Source organism: Aptenodytes forsteri, unplaced genomic scaffold, assembly GCF_000699145.1.
Source record: "Aptenodytes forsteri isolate BGI_AS27 unplaced genomic scaffold, ASM69914v1 Scaffold19, whole genome shotgun sequence".
Lineage (NCBI taxonomy): Eukaryota > Metazoa > Chordata > Aves > Sphenisciformes > Spheniscidae > Aptenodytes > Aptenodytes forsteri.
Window position 1 is genome coordinate 500,428 of NW_008795327.1, and position 17,710 is coordinate 518,137.

General features: G+C 48.8%; 1 protein-coding gene across 1 annotated transcript in view; it reads left to right on the forward strand.

Moving 5' to 3' along the window:
* PSD2 (pleckstrin and Sec7 domain containing 2) overlaps positions 1–17,710 on the forward strand; it is a 46,641-nt gene that overhangs the window by 13,149 nt on the left and 15,782 nt on the right. The window contains exons 4-9 of the mRNA XM_019472280.1: positions 1,990–2,070; positions 2,636–2,748; positions 7,208–7,266; positions 9,445–9,447; positions 15,531–15,620; positions 16,773–16,816. Of these exons, the coding sequence (XP_019327825.1) occupies positions 1,990–2,070; positions 2,636–2,748; positions 7,208–7,266; positions 9,445–9,447; positions 15,531–15,620; positions 16,773–16,816 (390 nt within the window). The remainder of the gene's footprint in view (positions 1–1,989; positions 2,071–2,635; positions 2,749–7,207; positions 7,267–9,444; positions 9,448–15,530; positions 15,621–16,772; positions 16,817–17,710) is intronic.

Here is a 17,710-nt window from a genome sequence, read left to right on the forward strand (position 1 = left end):
CGTGATGGGCACCCAGGCTGGGGACTGTTGGCACCAGAGCAGCTGACACAGACCACTTGTCCTGGGGGTCATAAATTCCCTATGGACTCCTGGCCTTCAGCAAGACCCAGTGAGCTGAAGGACAGGCAGCAAGGCCTGCCTACCTTCCCAGGCTGCCCTGATGGGAGAGTGGGGTGAAGGGGAGCCCCCATCCACCTTCATCCTGCCTGACTATAGATCTAGTTAGAAATGTAGATTAGGCTGTAGCTCCCAGTGTAGGCCATGGAGACATCTCACGAGCAATTCAGCCCACCCAAGATCTGTGCTGGGCTATAGACATGCCAAGTCTTTTGGCTTTAGGGAGCCTTGGGCAAGGCCGGTCCTTCAAGCCCAACTTGAGTTAAGTGGGGGGAGTCAGACACTGTTCTCCCCTGTTGATCACTGCAGTGCTGCAGTACATGGCAGTTGTTGCTGTGTGCCCAGTGCCCAGAGTGCCCAAGCAGGTTCCCAGGAGACCTGGTAAATAGGTGCTCAAACAGAAGGAATCAGACCTTTTCTTCTGGGAGACTACAACTGCACATGTGAGGTGGGACCTGACCTGTGGAAGGGAGAGCGCTGGCTAGTTCCCAGCACCGGCGCAGACAATGCATGAGGTCTTCTGCAGATTTAGAGCCAAGAGGACCCCAGAGGAGGCCTGGGGCTCGCTTGGTTCTGCTCGTTCTTTGGCACAAGGGTGAAGATGTGGTGACATCTCCTTTCACAAACGTGTGGTCATCTCCTGCATCTCACACCACCTTGCTGTGAAGTTCCAGGACAAGTGGAGAAGTCTCCCTGGGAAGCTGGCAGGAATCTGCACGCCAATCATACTGGCACTGCTTCAGACTAACTCAGGGGGCCATGGGACCGTGAGGACATATTTTTTCCCAGAGCTAGCAATCCCAAATGATAAGATTGTTTTATGAGTGTGAGGCCTTGTGGCTTCATACGGCTTTGAAACAGTCTCTTGTGCAAACTCCAGCACAAATACTTATGTCCTGCCTCTCAAAACTCAGCCTGGACCTCTCCCCTGGAGCTGTCACGCTGCTCTGCCTGATCCCGCTGTGTGTCGTGCTTCCGAACAGCATCCATGCCAGAAGCTTTACAGCATCCACCTCACAGCAGAAGATGAGACAATGCTGTAGGAGAAGCAATGAGTTCTGCCTGTAACATGTCCTGGGGTGAAACTGGATGTGCAACGCTTAGCAATATGCTTTTCATTTTGTGGAGAGAAGGAGAAGGAATTGTATATGGCAAAGGCTGAGGGTATTGAGATCGTATCCCATTTCTTGCCAGAATTGATTGATTATTCTTCCACTTCTGCTACCTGAGTTGTGTAGATAGAGGAACTTAACAGCACCCATCCTGGCTTTAAAGGCAACACGTCTCCAAGCATCCTTCAAAAACGTGGCAGGGGAATGGTTTCTGGAGAAGCATTCAGCGATGAGCAGGGCCAGAAGCTCAGCTGAGCTCTCCTGCTCCAGCTCCCAGGGGAATCCATCTGACATGCGAGCAAGGTGCTGTGGTGAGAGGGTGGGATGGGAGCCAATGTGGAGTGGAGAGCAGGAATATTGCAGTAGGAGGAGGGGACATGTCCAGCAGTGGGAGAGGACTAGCTAAGAGAAGGTGCCCGATGAGCACAGGACATCCTTACGGCCTCCTCCTCCTGGCTGGTTTGGGAGGAGGCTCTGCCTAGCCAGCAGCACAGCAGAGGGAGGCACTGGGGGCCCACATCTCTCATTCTCAGGTGTCTAGGGCTGGCAGCCGCAGTGCTAGGCTGGGGGCATATTAGGGCCCTTTGGAGGTCTTCCAGCAGCATTTCAAGATAGGAGAAAGTCCCCCTGGGTCTGGGATCACATCTGCAGTGTCTCACTGGGAGTTTGAGCTGGCCAGGAGGCAACAGTCTGCTGTTCCTCTTGTAGACAGTGTCTTCTTCCCTGATGAAAGGGCTGACTACTCCCTCTTTAATTACAGTAACGAATTTAGCAAGTTGGTAGCAGAGGAGTATCTCAGCTTCTTTGACTTCACTGGCCTGACCCTTGACAAAGCACTCAGGTGAGCTGGTCTCTGGCACTCCCGCGTAGGGCCCGGGCTGGACAGAGCGGAGCAGCGCGGTGGGTTTCTCCTTCGGGCTTCCCGACGCCATGGAGGCTGTCCATGTGATAGGAGCAGGGAGTGGGGGGAGCTCCAGGTTGTCATTTAATCTTTGCTTTGGTGTCATGTTTGGCACAAGCTACTGCCACCAAAAGTGGACTTCGACTGGAGGGCCTAAAACCTGCTTCCCCATGGTGGAGAGCAGCTTTCCCAGGAATCTCATCCCATACAAAATCAGAGCAAGTGGGAGCAACTTCTTCCCTTGGGATGGACAATCCATCCTGGTGCCATCAAGCCAGAGGTGGGTCAGATCTCAGCTGACAGCATGTTTCCCTACACAGCTCAGAGCTGGCTCCATAGACACCTTTTGCATTGCACCTGCAGATGCCCAGGGGTGCGCAGGATGGGGGGAGGACAAATGCCTTCCTAGCTGCTCTGAGGACCCCCTTTCCATCTCCCACCTTAGCATGGATGCTGCCCAGCAGATCGATCCATGACATCTTTAAGTATCAGTTTCTCTTTGCAGGACGTTCTTGAAAGCGTTCCCGCTGATGGGAGAGACACAAGAGCGGGAGCGGGTGCTGATTCATTTCTCCCGGAGATACTGCCAGTGCAACCCAGAGGAGAGCACGTCTGAAGGTACCTCTTTCTTTCCCTGGCTCTAGTGTCCATTGCTCACTTACAGTGCACCTGTGTCACAGAGCCTGAGTGTAAAACCAGCCATCCACAGCCAGATCTGAATAGCACCCACTGGGCAGGCAAGGCTGCAGCTTCTCCCTTTCTCTGGGATCCTGCCCTGCTGATTATCTCCGCTGTCATGGTTTAACCTCAGCCGGCAACTGAGCAATAATAACAATAATGATAAAAGACTATACAAAGCAAGTGATGCACAATGCAATTGCTCCCCGCCCGCTGCCCGATGCCCAGCCAGTCCCCGAGCAGCGGCCCCCCTGGCCAGCTTTCCCCCAGTTTATGTACTGAGCATGACGTCCCATGGTATGGAATGTCCCTTTGGCCAGTTTGGGTCAGCTGTCCTGGCTGTGCCCCCTCCCAGCTTCTTGTGCACCTCCAGCCTTCTCAGTCGGTAGAGCATGGGAAGCTGAAAAGTCCTTGGCTAGTGTAAGCACTGCTCAGCAACAACTAAGACATCGGTGTGTTATCAACATTGTTCTCATCCTAAATCCAAAACACAGCACTGTACCAGCTACTAGGAAGGAAATTAACTCTGTCCCAGCCAAAAACAGGACACCTGCCCTGGGAGGGACTGGGGACACCGGGTGCTGTACAGATCACCCAAGAGAGCCAGATGAGTCCCCTCAGGATCTGAGGGTCTGAGCATGGGCTCCTGGGGAGCCTTGTCCTCTCAAGTGCATATGAGCTGTGCTGAAGACAAGCTCCTCAGCTGTAGCCTGGATGAGTGGCCATGCTTTGCCCAGTACCAGGGGAGGTGGTGAGTTGTTCTCAGGGGTTGCAAATTACTGCAATGGTGGCTTGCGAAGTGGTTGCTGGCAGTGGGCAAATGAGTGGCTGGTGCTGGCTCAGCCCAAGACCTTGTCCACTGAATGGAAGAAGATATTTCCATGCACATTGAGGAATGCTGTTGGCTTGCCATGCACAGGCATTGTGTTATTTGCATCTACAACTGCAGCAGGAGAAAGCACAGCTGGGTAAAATTCTGGGCTCAATGGAGTTGTAGATTTTGTTAGCTACTTTCAGCCCCTCCTCGTTATTTTTTTTAAGCAGATATAGTTGCTTCTGGCATTTTTAAATGGGAAAGGTCATTCCTGGTACACATGTGCACATGCACACATCCAGACATGAGCATGTCTGTGTTCGCACTTACATGAATGCCTCTACACACCTGTTTGCAGGCATCTAGAAATGCCCCCATGGGTGGAAATCAGGCTGTTGACCTGACAGCAGTGCCAGTTGTTCCTCCTCCATCCCTTCAGCATGCACTATGCCACTTGTGTCTTAAAGCTCCTGCTTGTCTCCACCTTGCAGGCTTCCCAAATAGCAGCAGTGCCTAGTGTCACTTGAACCCTCCAGTCCCTGTGCCAAGCTAACTGGACACAAGCTGTTCTCAAAACAGAATGACCTCTTTGCTTTTATCATCAGTGGTATTCCAATAAAGTACAGGTTTAGATTTCTTTTCCCTGTGTTTGTGTGATGTTCTCTCCCACTGATCCAAAGAGGACCTTCCCCTGCAAAGGGTCCTCCACCTGCAGACATTAAGCTGCAGGCTGAATTTTCAGCAGCAGTCCCCAGCTGAAATATCCGAAATGCCAAGTCCTGACCCCTCTTCAACACCTCCCCCTGGAAGTGATCCCCAACCATATTGCATCCACCCCCACTCCTACAGACAAGGGTCTTGGGACCCTTTCTCCCCTTCTGGTCCTCAGGTGTCTAACACGCACTGTGAGGGCATGCACACACCAACTTGAGCAGAGGCTGAGCTGGAGCACAGAGGGTCAGATCTCCAGCTCCATCCCACACCCTTCAGCATGAGGGTGTTTGGAGGGCAGTGACTAGTCAAACAAAATGCAAGCTTTGCCATGGCAACGTGGGTTACAAAGCTGCTGATGGAGCCACGCTACAGCAACTGTTCAGAAGAGAAATTAAATCCCAGTTCTGAACACTCTGCAAGAAGGTGCCTGCTAGTGAAGCCAGAAAGTTAAACTCTTCCATAACTGCATGGCCCTCAGTGGAGATGTCACTGCTGCTGGTAGGACCTCTTTTAAAAATGTTACACTCCTGAACAGTACAAAACTATTAAGAGTAGGAAAACTGGATCTGAAACACATTACTGCTGCTGCTGTCATGACCTATTCGTTAACATTTAGGGCCACAGCATTGCCTGTGATGGTGGCAGCACATTTCACAAGGCCGGGCAGGACCACTTACTGCAGACCAAATGTAAACTGAATGAGTCCCAAGCAGGACAGAGCTGCACTCAATACTGGAATTGAATGGGGCTTGAAAAATACAATTGTAATCCAAGTACTACTTGAAGCTGATGCAATGGAGGGAAGCAAAATGGCTCCTTCAGGTCACATCTTTTGCAGATACTGCAAAAGCATGGACTAGATGTGTGGTAATTTGAGCTATTGCAAGCTCTTTCTTCAGGAAGCAGTCCCTTCTTGTTGCATCCAGCCTAAACTTGCAAAGGATGTTCCACCAAGATGAAATTTGAGCCACTGTGTTTTATCTAGATTTCTAAAGAAACACCTCTGGCTGTGATCATCTATTGGCATAGAGGCATGATAGAATCAAGGCAGTTTTGTCTGGAGATGATCAGGTGGCTGAGAAGGTCTTCAAGCCCTCTAAGACAATTCAGGGCATTGCTACATGCTGACTCAATAACTCCTCCACTGATGGAGACATGGCTGTTGCAACACCAAGGGTCACTTCAGCCTGTATGATGGGATGCTGCAGATGAGGGTGGCAGAAGCTCTGACCTGCTGACCACTGAGTGGGGTGGCTGGTTTTTCTCCCAGAGAGTGGTGTCTTGGACACATTATTAGTGCTTGCCTGCACTGATGAAGCCCAGACATGGAAGAACGATATGGTTGTGTTGTGACACTGTGTGAGGCGAGAGAAAAAGTGAAAGCAGCTGAGCAAAGCAACAGCAAGAGAATAGCAGGTTTTGGGACACCAGCTCCACCTTGGGGCCATGTGGGACATGATTTACCTGACCAAAGTGATACAGTAAAGCCAGGTGAAGATGTCAGCCCAGAACCTCCCACAGAGACTCCAAAATAGGCACTGGGGAGGCACATTGTCCTAAGCCCAAAGCTGCTTCCTGTGAAAGTGAAGGAAGCATCTTTCTTAGGAAGTGATTCTCTCTTGAAAGGGGATGTTCATCACACCATGTCCCCAGGACTGTCAGCCCTCATAGAGAAATATGTGATGTTCCCATGAGAAACCCTTCCTTCCTCAGAGACCATGGTTCTTCCAGGAAAGGGAGAAGCTCATGTGCTCAGTTGCCTTCATCCTGGGCTCGTGTGTTTCATTGCCTTTACCTGGCAGTGTTTAGAGCTTGGCCTTGAACATGGGATGCTCAGGGCTTGTCACTAGTCCACACAAACGGTGCCTTTGTTTAGTGGCTGACCGGGATGGAGACGGGCCACAGCTGGCTCTCTGTGACTGCACATCTACCCCCACATGAAAAGACCAGTGTCACTTCCCCAGCCAGGCCTGGGGGTAAGTCACAGCCTGATCCTAGGGCATCAATTCACAGAGCAGCATGCACAAGTGAAATAAGCCAGGAGCATCATGTCATGTCTGGCTTGGTCTGTGGAGCAGCCCATCTGTGTGAGCACACCAAGTCAGGCCAAGAGCAGGGCCAAAGACCAAGGCTGTAGTATTTCTGCCCCTGCCTCCCTCCTGCTGCTCTCTAGCCCTTTTGTGAGGTCCTTGCAAGGACCAGTTCATGTGCCAGTGTGCATTTGCATCTCACTGTTGTAAGGTGGTGCGTGGAGACTAGTCTCTTGACCTTGAACAGCTTCAGGACACAGCATAGTTTTGAAATAACAGGAAGCCACCAGGCTACCTGGTGCAGAAGAGGGTTCTGTGCTGTCCTAAATGGAAGGGAAACTTCATGTGAGTTTTATTGTCAGAGTGCCAAAAAAGCTGCACTCATTTGTAGTAATAATGTTAGTTGAACAACTCAGGAGCTTACAGGCTGCCTAGGAATGATGGCTAAAGTCCTCAGGATAAACCCCTGAGGTGACTGTGATCAACTGGCGGGAAACTAGCTCTGTTTCCAGGGTCTCTGCCCCATTCTGCAATGGCATTGGCACAAAATGGATATGGAGGAAGACTCAGTGGAAAGTCTGGTCTTTAGAAAGCCATTGACAAAACTGCTTTAAAGCCAATTATCTGGTTATCATTTCAGGAAAAGGTAAAGTTTGAAGGAAAAGAGGATTTTTTTTTTTTTTTAACTGTCTTGTGCAGTTGAAAGAAACAGGTATTCTTTAAGGTCCCCAGACATAGCAACTAGCCTTGGTTTTGCAATGGGTGGACTGCCAAGACAGCAAACATCGAAACCGCATGGGAAGGGGAGTAATCATAGCCACCTGACTGTTGTGTGTTTCAGATGGGATTCATACGCTCACCTGTGCCCTGATGCTGCTAAACACAGACCTTCACGGCCATGTAAGTAGTACTCGGAGATGCATCCTTCCTTTTTTCCTTCCCAGTGTAGAGTTCTGTCCCCTTATGCAGGATGTGTTGCTGGAAAATTGAGATAGGTTGGCGGAGAATACTCTGACCAGCTCCAGGGGGAATTTTGGGTGCCAGGCCCAGACCTGGGGACAGTCCTCTTAGTGTCACTCCACACTCAAGCCAAAGGCATATCTCCTGCTGACATCAGTTATCTTATACAGGCACAGGCAATGCAGCTTTCTTCCCAGGACCTGTTGTATGCGTCAGACCTGTCCCAGGAGCTCTCATGGAGAGGTCTTCACCACCAGTCTCTGTGAAGCTGTCAAACAGCAGCACCAATTGTGCTGCTATTTCTTGTGGTGCAGACACCTGAGGCTCCCCTCATCCCAGAAACTGCTGCAAGGGAGTCAGTGGTTTCATACAGGTCTAGATTTGATCTTTCCTTCCCAAAACACGAAGTAAGTCCCAGCTGTTCCTTTTCCCCAAGATGTAACAGACAGACACTGGAGAGTTTCATATCAGAGAGGCCTCTGGACAAAGAGCAGGGTGAGCAGAGCTCAGTGCCCAAAGGTGTGGTTGGAAAAACAGCAGAGGCTGTTTCCTTTTAGAGGCTCTTTCAGGTGGCATAGGTTGGATTTGTTCCTAAAAGGTCAACCAGAGTGTAGAGAGGAGAGCAGAGTGCGAGGAAAAATAACTGCAGAGGGGAGATGGGACTGGGCATAGGGGACAGCACTGGGACATTGTGTATGCTTGGAGACCCCTGCCATAGCATACATCTGGGAGCATGCATGGACTCTGCGCCCTGCTCAGTGCTGTGGAAGGCTGTAGGCACCATTGACCCAGATTTCCTCCCTGCTCTCCAGCCTTATGGTGCAGGCGTAGAGCATGGCTCTGAGCCTCAGGGGGCTGTGCCCCCTTTACAGGGGTAGAGGGGCTTCTCAAGTCTCAGGTCACCGAAGTACCTTCTTTCATGGCCCCTCTGAGAGCTCAGACCTGGAGCCACAGACTTCCCAGAACTTGTGTGAAGATGGAGGGGGCATGGGGGGACAGATGGCTTGTTATAGCAGCCTGTGCATGTGAAACCTACACACCCTTTTTCTTGCCCCACAGTCCAAGCTGTATCATCAGAGTCCTCTTCTGCCTCCAGCTGGTAACAATTTGTTGTGCATCTGCAGAGACTTGCCCTGATTTCCTCTTCATTAGCCTGTTAATGAGGAGACAGTAGGCCATAACCTAGCTCTTTTTTTGCATACTGGTTGATAATCACCTTTGAGAGGAGCCTTTTTCTGTGGGGGTGGGAAGAGGACACTACATGAGTGCTCTTCACTTATGATGGCAAAGATGCAAAGGCCACCAGCTTCACCAGTGCCATCCTGACAGTCCACCTGGGAGACCCTCCCCATCATTACAGCACAGATACTGCCTTCATGACAGTGGCAAGGTTTGAACACAGCAGTCAGTGAAGGGAATTACTGGTCTCAGCAAGAGCATCCTTTCCAGATGTGCACTGTGGCCTGCACCAAGCTGGTTACAGCTGCTGCAGCCTCATCCTTTGGGGAACAGGCAGCCTATGACCAACGTTACACTGGCCACTGGGTCCATTCCCACCCACACGGCTGCCAGTGACATGTCTAGGCAAAGTGTCTCTGCGCCTGGTGGGATCGCAGTGGGGACGGCTTCTAGGAGGGTCTCACACAGCATTCATCCTTCAGCCGAACTGGTTGGAGCCGAGGAAATATTTTCATCAAAGCATTTCCTGCAACAGCAAAAGCAGCGTTGTGGCAGAAGGCAAGCTATGCAACTTCACTCCAAAATAATCTTATTTTGTCTAGTTTTTTTAATTTAAAAAAAATCAAAAATATGTCTCTGGGAAGATAGAAATTATTGAAAAGGCAAAAAAACCCCTAAACCTCCAAAACCTTACTATTTCTATTTTTCATTGACAAGCTGGCTAAGAGCTCTGGTAAGAAGAAATGATCTCATGCTATCTAGGCAAAGAAAAAATAGCCTTCTTTTGACCAGGTGTAGAAATGCCTGAGCTTTTCTTTGAAAAATCTTCTCTTTATTTTTCCGCATGTGTAACATTAATTTCTTCTTCTCCTTCTCCTCCTTTTTTTTTCTTCCTTCTGCTCCTGGAACCTCTCTTTCTGCTCTTTAACCCTTTACCAGGTGGTAAGTGCAGTCATTCTAGTGTTTTGCTTTAAAGCACTGGCATTTGACTTGTTTTTTTCTGTGTTTAAAAAAAAAAGGATTTTTGTTTGTCTGGATTCCTAAGTGGTTGTGCAGTGTCCTTCACTACTTAGCAACCCATTAGCAGCTGATATGCATCACATGAAATTCTCCTTGTGTCAAGAAACTTCCATAAACTGCAGTGTACCTGGGATTGTGTGACTTGATCTCTCACCCCTTTTTGTTAAAGATGCTGTCATGATATTGCATATCACTTTTTATTTTATTGTTTCCTTTTTTAATATTGTGTGTGTGTGTTTCAGTGTTTTACTGTGCATTGCCATGGAATGGGAAAGTCTTTTGGTTAGGAAAGGGTGGTTGATGTGTCTCTGTAAAGGGGCAATTCCCTGCAGCAGTGTCTCTAGAATGGGCTAGTTCACCATTCCAGCAGTGACCATCTCATATACTGAGTCCAGGCTTAAAAGTAATGAGACTGGCTTTAAAACATGAGATTTGCACCTGGCCACACTGGAATTTTGCCTTAGTACTGTTGATTTTTTACCACAGGTGCACTCAGACCCCATTTCCAAATTGTCCAGAAAACTTACAATCTTTAAAATGAGACACTCCATTTTCATAGAATCACCTGGAGTTGGTGTTTAGAAGCCAGCAGTCACCAACAAACATTACAAGCCTTGTAGTATAATCCAGGTTGTTGCAACTCTCTACCTTGCTCTGCTGGTGCTGTTTGAGCTCCAGGAGATCTTATGACACAGTACTCCTCTGCTCCATCTCTGCCCCTTGGAGACAAAGCTTTGGGATGTCTCCTTTTCAACCGTTAATGTTATCCCTCCTTGTTCAGAACTGCTGGCCATGGAAGGTCAGTGACAACTCTGGAGCCCTCAGCATAAGAAAGACACGGACCTGTTGGAGCGGGTCCAGAAGAGGGCCATGAAAATGATCAGGGGGATGGAACACCTCTCCTATGAAGAAAGGCTGAGAGAGTTGGGGTTGTTCAGCCTAGAGAAGAGAAGGCTTCGGGGAGACCTTCTTGCAGCCTGTCAGTACTTCAAGGGGGCTTATAAAAAAGATGGCGGCAGACTTTTTAGCAGGGCCTGTTGCGACAGGACAAGGGGGAATGGCTTTAAACTAAAGGGGGGTAGGTTTAGACTAGATGGAAGGAAGAAATTTTTTACTCTGAGGGTGGTGAAACACTGGCCCAGGTTGCCCGGAGAGGTGGGGGGTGCCCCATCCCTGGAAACATTCCAGGTCAGGTTGGACGGGGCTCTGAGCAACCTGATCTAGTTGAAGATGTCCCTGCCCACGGCAGGGGGGTTGGACTAGATGAGCTTTAGAGGTCCCTTCCAACCCAAACTATTCTATGATTCTATGAACTCAACACCTATGCATCACCAGCACTCATGGTTGCATTTTGGAACTTCAGCAAAGCCCAGCTTCTGGAGTCACATAGTAATGTGACAAGCTTTAGCGTTTGTTTAAAAAGCAGGCCAGCAGCTCTCACGGCCACTGAACAAAGCTTGAAATGGGATCCCTGGCAGCTCCTAACTCCACATGTCGATCGCTATTAATCTTACAAATCCTGTGATATTCTCCTTACGCCAAGCTTACAGTTTGGTGTTAGCAATACTGCTGTTAGTAGCACTGGGACAGCTGAAGAGCTCTGAGATACGAGCAGCTGCTGGCATCACCTGCAGAGTGACATCAGTCTGCCCACAGCAGCTTTGCGTGGCCCAGGGGTCGTTGGTACCCAAAGTTTGCGGGTTTGTTTCCTGCAGTGGGGTGATTTTGTTTCTGCAGCCTAGAACACATCCACTACCAGATCCCTTGGTCCACTCAGACCAATGACCCTCACTTCATGATGAAGCATAAACGTAGTGGTTTGGGTTTTTTCCCCCGAAGAGGAGTATTTGGGAGAGATCAAAAGAGCTTGAGTAAAAGCAGGGACTGCTAGGGGCGTGATGCTCATGCTGGGGAGCTCACAGGAGATGTACTCCACTTACCACTTTGCAGCTGAGATGTTTGATGCCTGGGGCATCCAGCCCAGAAGCTCAAGTGGTTTAACACCTCACAGAGGGAGTGCTGGGGAGAGCACCCCAGATAGCCACCCTTCACGGCCTCTGGCCCCCAAGAACCTGCTTCTCCTCCTGGGGCTTTCACATGGCACCTACTTTTCCCAGTGAGGATCCAGCTCCATACTCACCTGCCCAGCCTCCTAATGCTGGGACTTGGCAACAGCCAAGGAATGCCAGGCTACAGCCCAGAGTCTTCTGGAGGTGGATAGAGCATCCTAGACACTTCAGGAGATGGTCTGCGATCATCTTGGGTGAGTCAGCTCAGAGGCAGATGGCTGAGGCCCAGAGGAGGAAAGAACCCAACTGTAAACAGGGGAGTTACACTGGATTGAAACAATGGGACAGCAGGATCAGCCCTGTCTACCCACCATTAGATCAATCTCATCCTTCCTAATTTATTCTTATGCACTCTAACCACTGTCGTGCACCTTGTCTCTGCATCTCTCCATTCTCATACACTGTCTGCACCCATCCACCTCTGTCCATCCATTCCCATACTGTCTGTACCCATTCATCTAACTATCCATTCCTTCTCATCTATTTAATCCACTGTTTGCTCACTCGCTCTCCATCCAAGCACACCATGGCGCTAGCTGATTGTCTGACAGTGATTTCTCATGCTTTGCTGCATGGCCTGGAGCAAGCAAAGATGGGATGAAGTTCTTTTTTGCCAGGGGAACATATCAGGAATAGTAGCTATGTGTGGCTGTGAAGCAGCCTCGCTGGCTTGTTCTATTGCTGGTAAGTGACTGATGCACCACAAAAAAGCAAAATGCCCACATCCATGTGGCTGGCCAGAAATGAAGATGCATCTCCGTACCCAGAGGTCCCAGTTCAGCAAGGGACATAGAACATCTGAACATTGAGCTTTGAGGTGTGCAGATACATTCCCCTGAAGATTATGTCCACGTGGGATGATCTTGCTGAATCAGCAAGATGGCCTACTGTGTCCCACTGTGCCCTCATAGTGGCCCTTTCCAGAGTTGTTCCTGGGATTCCCCATACTTGCTAAATACTGTTGCAGTGTACGAAAGCTCAGGCAGTCCCTGGTGCTGGTGCCATTGATAATGAGGCACTTGTGATCACAGAACTGTTTCTTTGCAAGTGTTGATCAAGTGAAGCTGCGAAGTCCATGTCCTGGAGTGTTTTTTTGTTTTCTCTATTCAGCTGGTGTTGAGTTGGAGGCACTTGCAGGGCTTTGTATTTGAGTGGCTGGCTCCAGCCCATTTCTCAAAGCAGCAAGCTGAAATGTTAAGATATTGTTGACTTGAGGTTGTATTGCATCTGAGCCACCCCAGCATCCTGTGCTTAATCCTACTGACAGGCAGCCTGAATCCTGCCCCTGACTCTGCAGTTCTTCAAGAACCTTGTCCAACAAGCTGATTCACAGTATGAGCATCCTTGCTGGAGCTTTCTCATCACCTCTTCTGGTTGTCAGAGAAAGTGTATGTTTTCATCCTTCTCAATTGCTCAGCAATTAGCTGGTTTTCCACAGCGTGGCTGCTGTCTCAGTCTGAGCTCAGAGATCTTCTTGCACAAGAGAAAGAGACAGATCACAGAATAAAAAAGAAGCCATCCCCTGGGATTAATATATGTCCTGGACGCAATACACGAGAAACCCAAAGAAGGGCCTGTGAGGCTGGTAACTTGTGCCACTTTATCTCACTGTATCCACTCACTTCCTAAAATGTGTTGGCCTCTGCATTCATTGCTGGATCACTGCAGGCAGAAAGACCTGTGCTGTGCACTCTGCTTTCCTGCCTCAAGGCAGGGGTAGAAGTAGTCAACTTCTCTCTGTGCAAAGTAATTTGGTCCCTCAAGGTCTCAGGCAACATACCTACCTCACCTCCAAACTCCCTCCCTCGTGGGGGTTTGTTACTGCATTATTTTTATGCGCTCTCTCACCCTCCTTCCTTTCTCCATCCACATGCCATTGTGCTGCTGGCTTTTTTTTTTTTTTTTTTTTTTTTTTTTTTTTTTTTTTTTTTTTTTTTTTTTTTTTTTTTTTTTTTTTTTTTTTTTTTTTTTTTTTTTTTTTTTTTTTTTTTTTTTTTTTTTTTTTTTTTTTTTTTTTTTTTTTTTTTTTTTTTTTTTTTTTTTTTTTTTTTTTTTTTTTTTTTTTTTTTTTTTTTTTTTTTTTTTTTTTTTTTTTTTTTTTTTTTTTTTTTTTTTTTTTTTTTTTTTTTTTTTTTTTTTTTTTTTTTTTTTTTTTTTTTTTTTGGCTGTAATTCACCAGCCAGCAAGTACACAAATCTCTCTTCCCTCTGCTGAAAAAAACTAGTATGTCTGCAGGATTCCCCACAGCCCTCCTGCGGCTAGTGTACCCACTGAGCACTAGCTGGCAGTAGCCTCTAGCTATGGGGTCCAGTTATGGGCATCAGCTGTGGGGCTCCCCTGTGAGAAAGCAAAGATGGCTGAGCCTCCTGTTGTGCAGCACCGTGTCCCCAGGCACTGCAGATTTGTAACAGTGCTTTATTCCTCTTTTTCTTGATCTCTCAAGGGTGCCAGCTCATCTGGAGCTGGCACCGACAGGAGGCATAATTAAGAGTATCAGACAGAGCTGCTTAAAGGCAGCGCTGGCTCCCTGTGTAGCCAAAGAGTATGTCTGCACACACAGATGGCAGGTGGTGGGGGGGGGCATTGTGGGCTAATCCCAAGGCCTCACTCTTTGCTGATGCTTTCACTTGGGGAGAAGCCTTCAGGTCATCTGTTGTGCATGTTTGTGGGCAGGGGTTTCTGCTGTCAGTCTCTTTCAAGAGGTTATTTTCTTGCACAGAGGACACATCTTGCCCTGCAGGGCACCTCCTACATAATCTGCTGCAGCTTCATCCCCTCCCAGTGACCCAGTGAGGCCCTTCTTCTTCCTCACTGAGTCCCTAAGCAGGGTCCTGGCTCTGCTGTTCTCGGCCATCCTCCCAGGTCCTCCTGGATGGCCACCCTGTTGATACCTTGATGCAAAGCCCACCCAGTGTCAGGATGCTGTTGGGATCCTTAGGACCGCTGGTGGCAGCTCGTGCTCTCTTCTCACTAACTCCATTGTCCACTCCATGTGATGTCGCCACAGGGTCTGTCCTTGGGGACTTCACTCCAGGGTGTGAAGGCTGCAATACGACATGGCGCTGGAGACGCCTATCTTTCCTTTGTGGTATCAGACTCCTTTTTCTGAACCCTACAGTTCCCACTGACTCCTCCACACCTCTGCTCCAGTCCTTTGGAGAGGTAGGATTGCAGGGGGAGGCTTGGAAAAAGGCTGCCTGCCTCCAGCCCCTCAACCCTTGCAGGCTGAGAAAGTGAACTCACCTGGCTATGGTGAGGGCTAAAGGGTTTGGGAAGACAGATACCACAGACTGATATCAGGGATGCCAGATGACCTGGCAGCATCAGCGCCAAATAGTCTTGGCATTAGTTGGTGATGAGTGTGTTCCAGGTTGTGAGATTCTCCCGGTGTACATGTATTGCCCTCACATGCCACAGCACTCAAGTTCATGCAGTACCAGTAGCTGGATCATCTCTCTTCACAATGGCAATCAAAAATGACAGTTTCCGTGAAGGATGAGTCATTGCCCAATGCTGGCTGTCTTCAGATGCTGACACTGCATGCTCGCACAATTTCACACACAGCAGGCTTGGAGACGCATCCAAGCGTTGCAATTTGAAGGCAGTCTGAGTGCTTGAGACACAGGCCCTGTACCAGGACCAACCTGGAGACCAGAGGTGAGAACACTTAGAAAGTTTGGAGCAAGAGCTGGAGAGGTTATTTTCAGGTGTTTTATGTCCACTGTTAAAAAAAGAGGTCTTTTGAAACATTTGGGTGCTGGCATGAGCAAATAAAGCAAAGAGCCCAATAGAAAATCGGAGCAGAAGACCTTTCGGCTTTGAGCTCTTGGGGCGAACCCAGGCTTCACCGCTACATATAAAATTGTTCTTTAAAAGACACTCTGATTAAAGTAAAAACTCTCCAGAAGTTTAATGAGCTGCTTCTTTGCTTTACAGAATATTGGCAAAAAGATGTCGTGTCAACAGTTCATAGCAAACCTGGATGGGCTGAACGATGGAAAGGACTTTGCAAAGGATTTGCTGAAGGTAACGTGACATAAATAGACAGTGGGATACTGTCATTATTATTATAGTGCCACCTAGTCCTGCTGGGACACTCTGAGTCCTTGAATCAGCATTTTCCAGTGCACAGTTGTTTCATTAGAAGAATTGTAACCCACATGGATAGCTTCTGCTAACTTGCAGTGAGCCACCAGAGGTCTCTTCCCTGGTGGTGTTTTAACCAGATTTGTGGCATATCTGCCTTCAGAGCATACCAGGCATCCCTCTCCCCCACGGTAGCTCTGTGATGCACCAGACGATGCACAGAACAAGGTACCCTCCACCCCAAAATATGACCATCTGGCACTGATACTTTTCTCTGCCTTCACTTCCATGTAATTAGATGTAGTGCTCCAACACAACTAGTTCAGTACCATGGGATATTGGTTAAACACCCCAAAGTGAGTATTTTCTCCTTCCATGTGGTTTAACACCACCACCGTTGTCTGAACCTGCTGCAGATCCAGCAGCCTGACCTGGATTTTGCTGTATGGAAGGAGGTTGAAATGACCAGTGCCACATGAGGGGTGTCACATCATGCTGTAAATGACACCCCCGCCTCCCAGCAGACCTCACCCTACCCCACCCCTCAGTATGGTCAGGGCCACCTCCACATGCTGCTTTCCTAGCCCATTCCTGCTTCTTTCCCAGTGCCCCAGGGAAGCCACTGGAATTTTGCACAGGAGGAACTGGAAAAGCTGATCCCCAAGGTCATTCATCCCTCCCCTGCTTCTCAGGGCAGCGTTCAAGCCTCCGCTGTCCTTTTCCCCTAGTCGAGACACTGAAGGTGTCTTGGCATACCCCAGAGTCTTCTACCATCTTTGTGTAGGCCAGGATTCACTCAACACAGGCACAGCACCCAGAATCAGTCGATAATGTCATATACAGGCTCCTGAGCAAGGCTGGCTGCCAGACCCCTCTGCGGCTGACATGTCCAGTCCAATACCTATCGTGGCACATAGACAAAAAAGGGTCTAGCAGGACAGCAGTTGTCCTGCTCACTGGTGAATACTTCTCCAGGACAGTTCAGCAAGGAAAGTATGTCTCCAGGAACACAGACAGGGTGTGAAGGAGGTGGTCTCCACAACCCAGACGTCTTCCATGAGAGACACAGCTAATACCATGTTCTTGTTTCAGACACTATATAACTCTATCAAGAATGAGAAGCTGGAGTGGGCCATGTAAGTATATGTTAAGCATTTGAGAGAGAGTGTGTCTTTCAAAGTAGCTGACAGGTCTTGAGTCATGTTTTTAGCCCCAGAACATTTCCTGCCAAGCCCTTAAGCACTGAAGTCCCTCCTGTAGGCAAGCTGGGTTTATTTATAGCTTAGACACAAAAGCAGACGGGGAGGTTGGTGGCAGTCTGTGGACACAGGGTCCACAGGCATGATCTAAAGGAAAGGAATGCCCTCTGTTTACTATTACACCTATAAAATGCTGGTCCCTCTCCAGGTGCTTCAGAGGTCTTTGCACAAGAAACTCAAGATCTGGGGTTATTTTGGTCACTGAGACTTTCCATCTCTTCCACGTGGTTTCTTCTGGAAGTAGTATCGAATCACTCAGTCGGGAAGGGACCTTACGAGATCTCCAGTCCAGCTTCCTCCTCAAAGTATGGTCAACATTGAATTCAGACCAGGATGCTCAGGGCTTTGTTCAGTTTGATCCTGAAAACCTCCAAGGATACAGAACCCACAGCCCCTCTGGATCCATGAACCAATGCTTAATAATCCTGAGAGTGACATTTTTTTCTTATCCATTTGAAACTGCTGTTGTTTTGACTTATGCCCACTGTCTCTTGTCCTCCTGCCATGCACCATAGTGAAGAGCCTGGCTTTGTCCCCTCGATAACCTCCTCACACATATTGGAAGGCTGCCATAAGGTTTCCCCAAAGCCATGTCTTCTCTAGGTTGAACAAGTCCAGTTCCCTAGTCACTTCTTACACTGCAAGTGCTCCAGCCCCCAGGCACCTTGGTGGCCTCTGTGAACCCTCTCCACCTTGTTGATGCCCTTTCCTGTATTGGGGGCCCAATACTGTTTGCTGTATCAAGAGACGATGTAATGAGTGCCGAGTAGA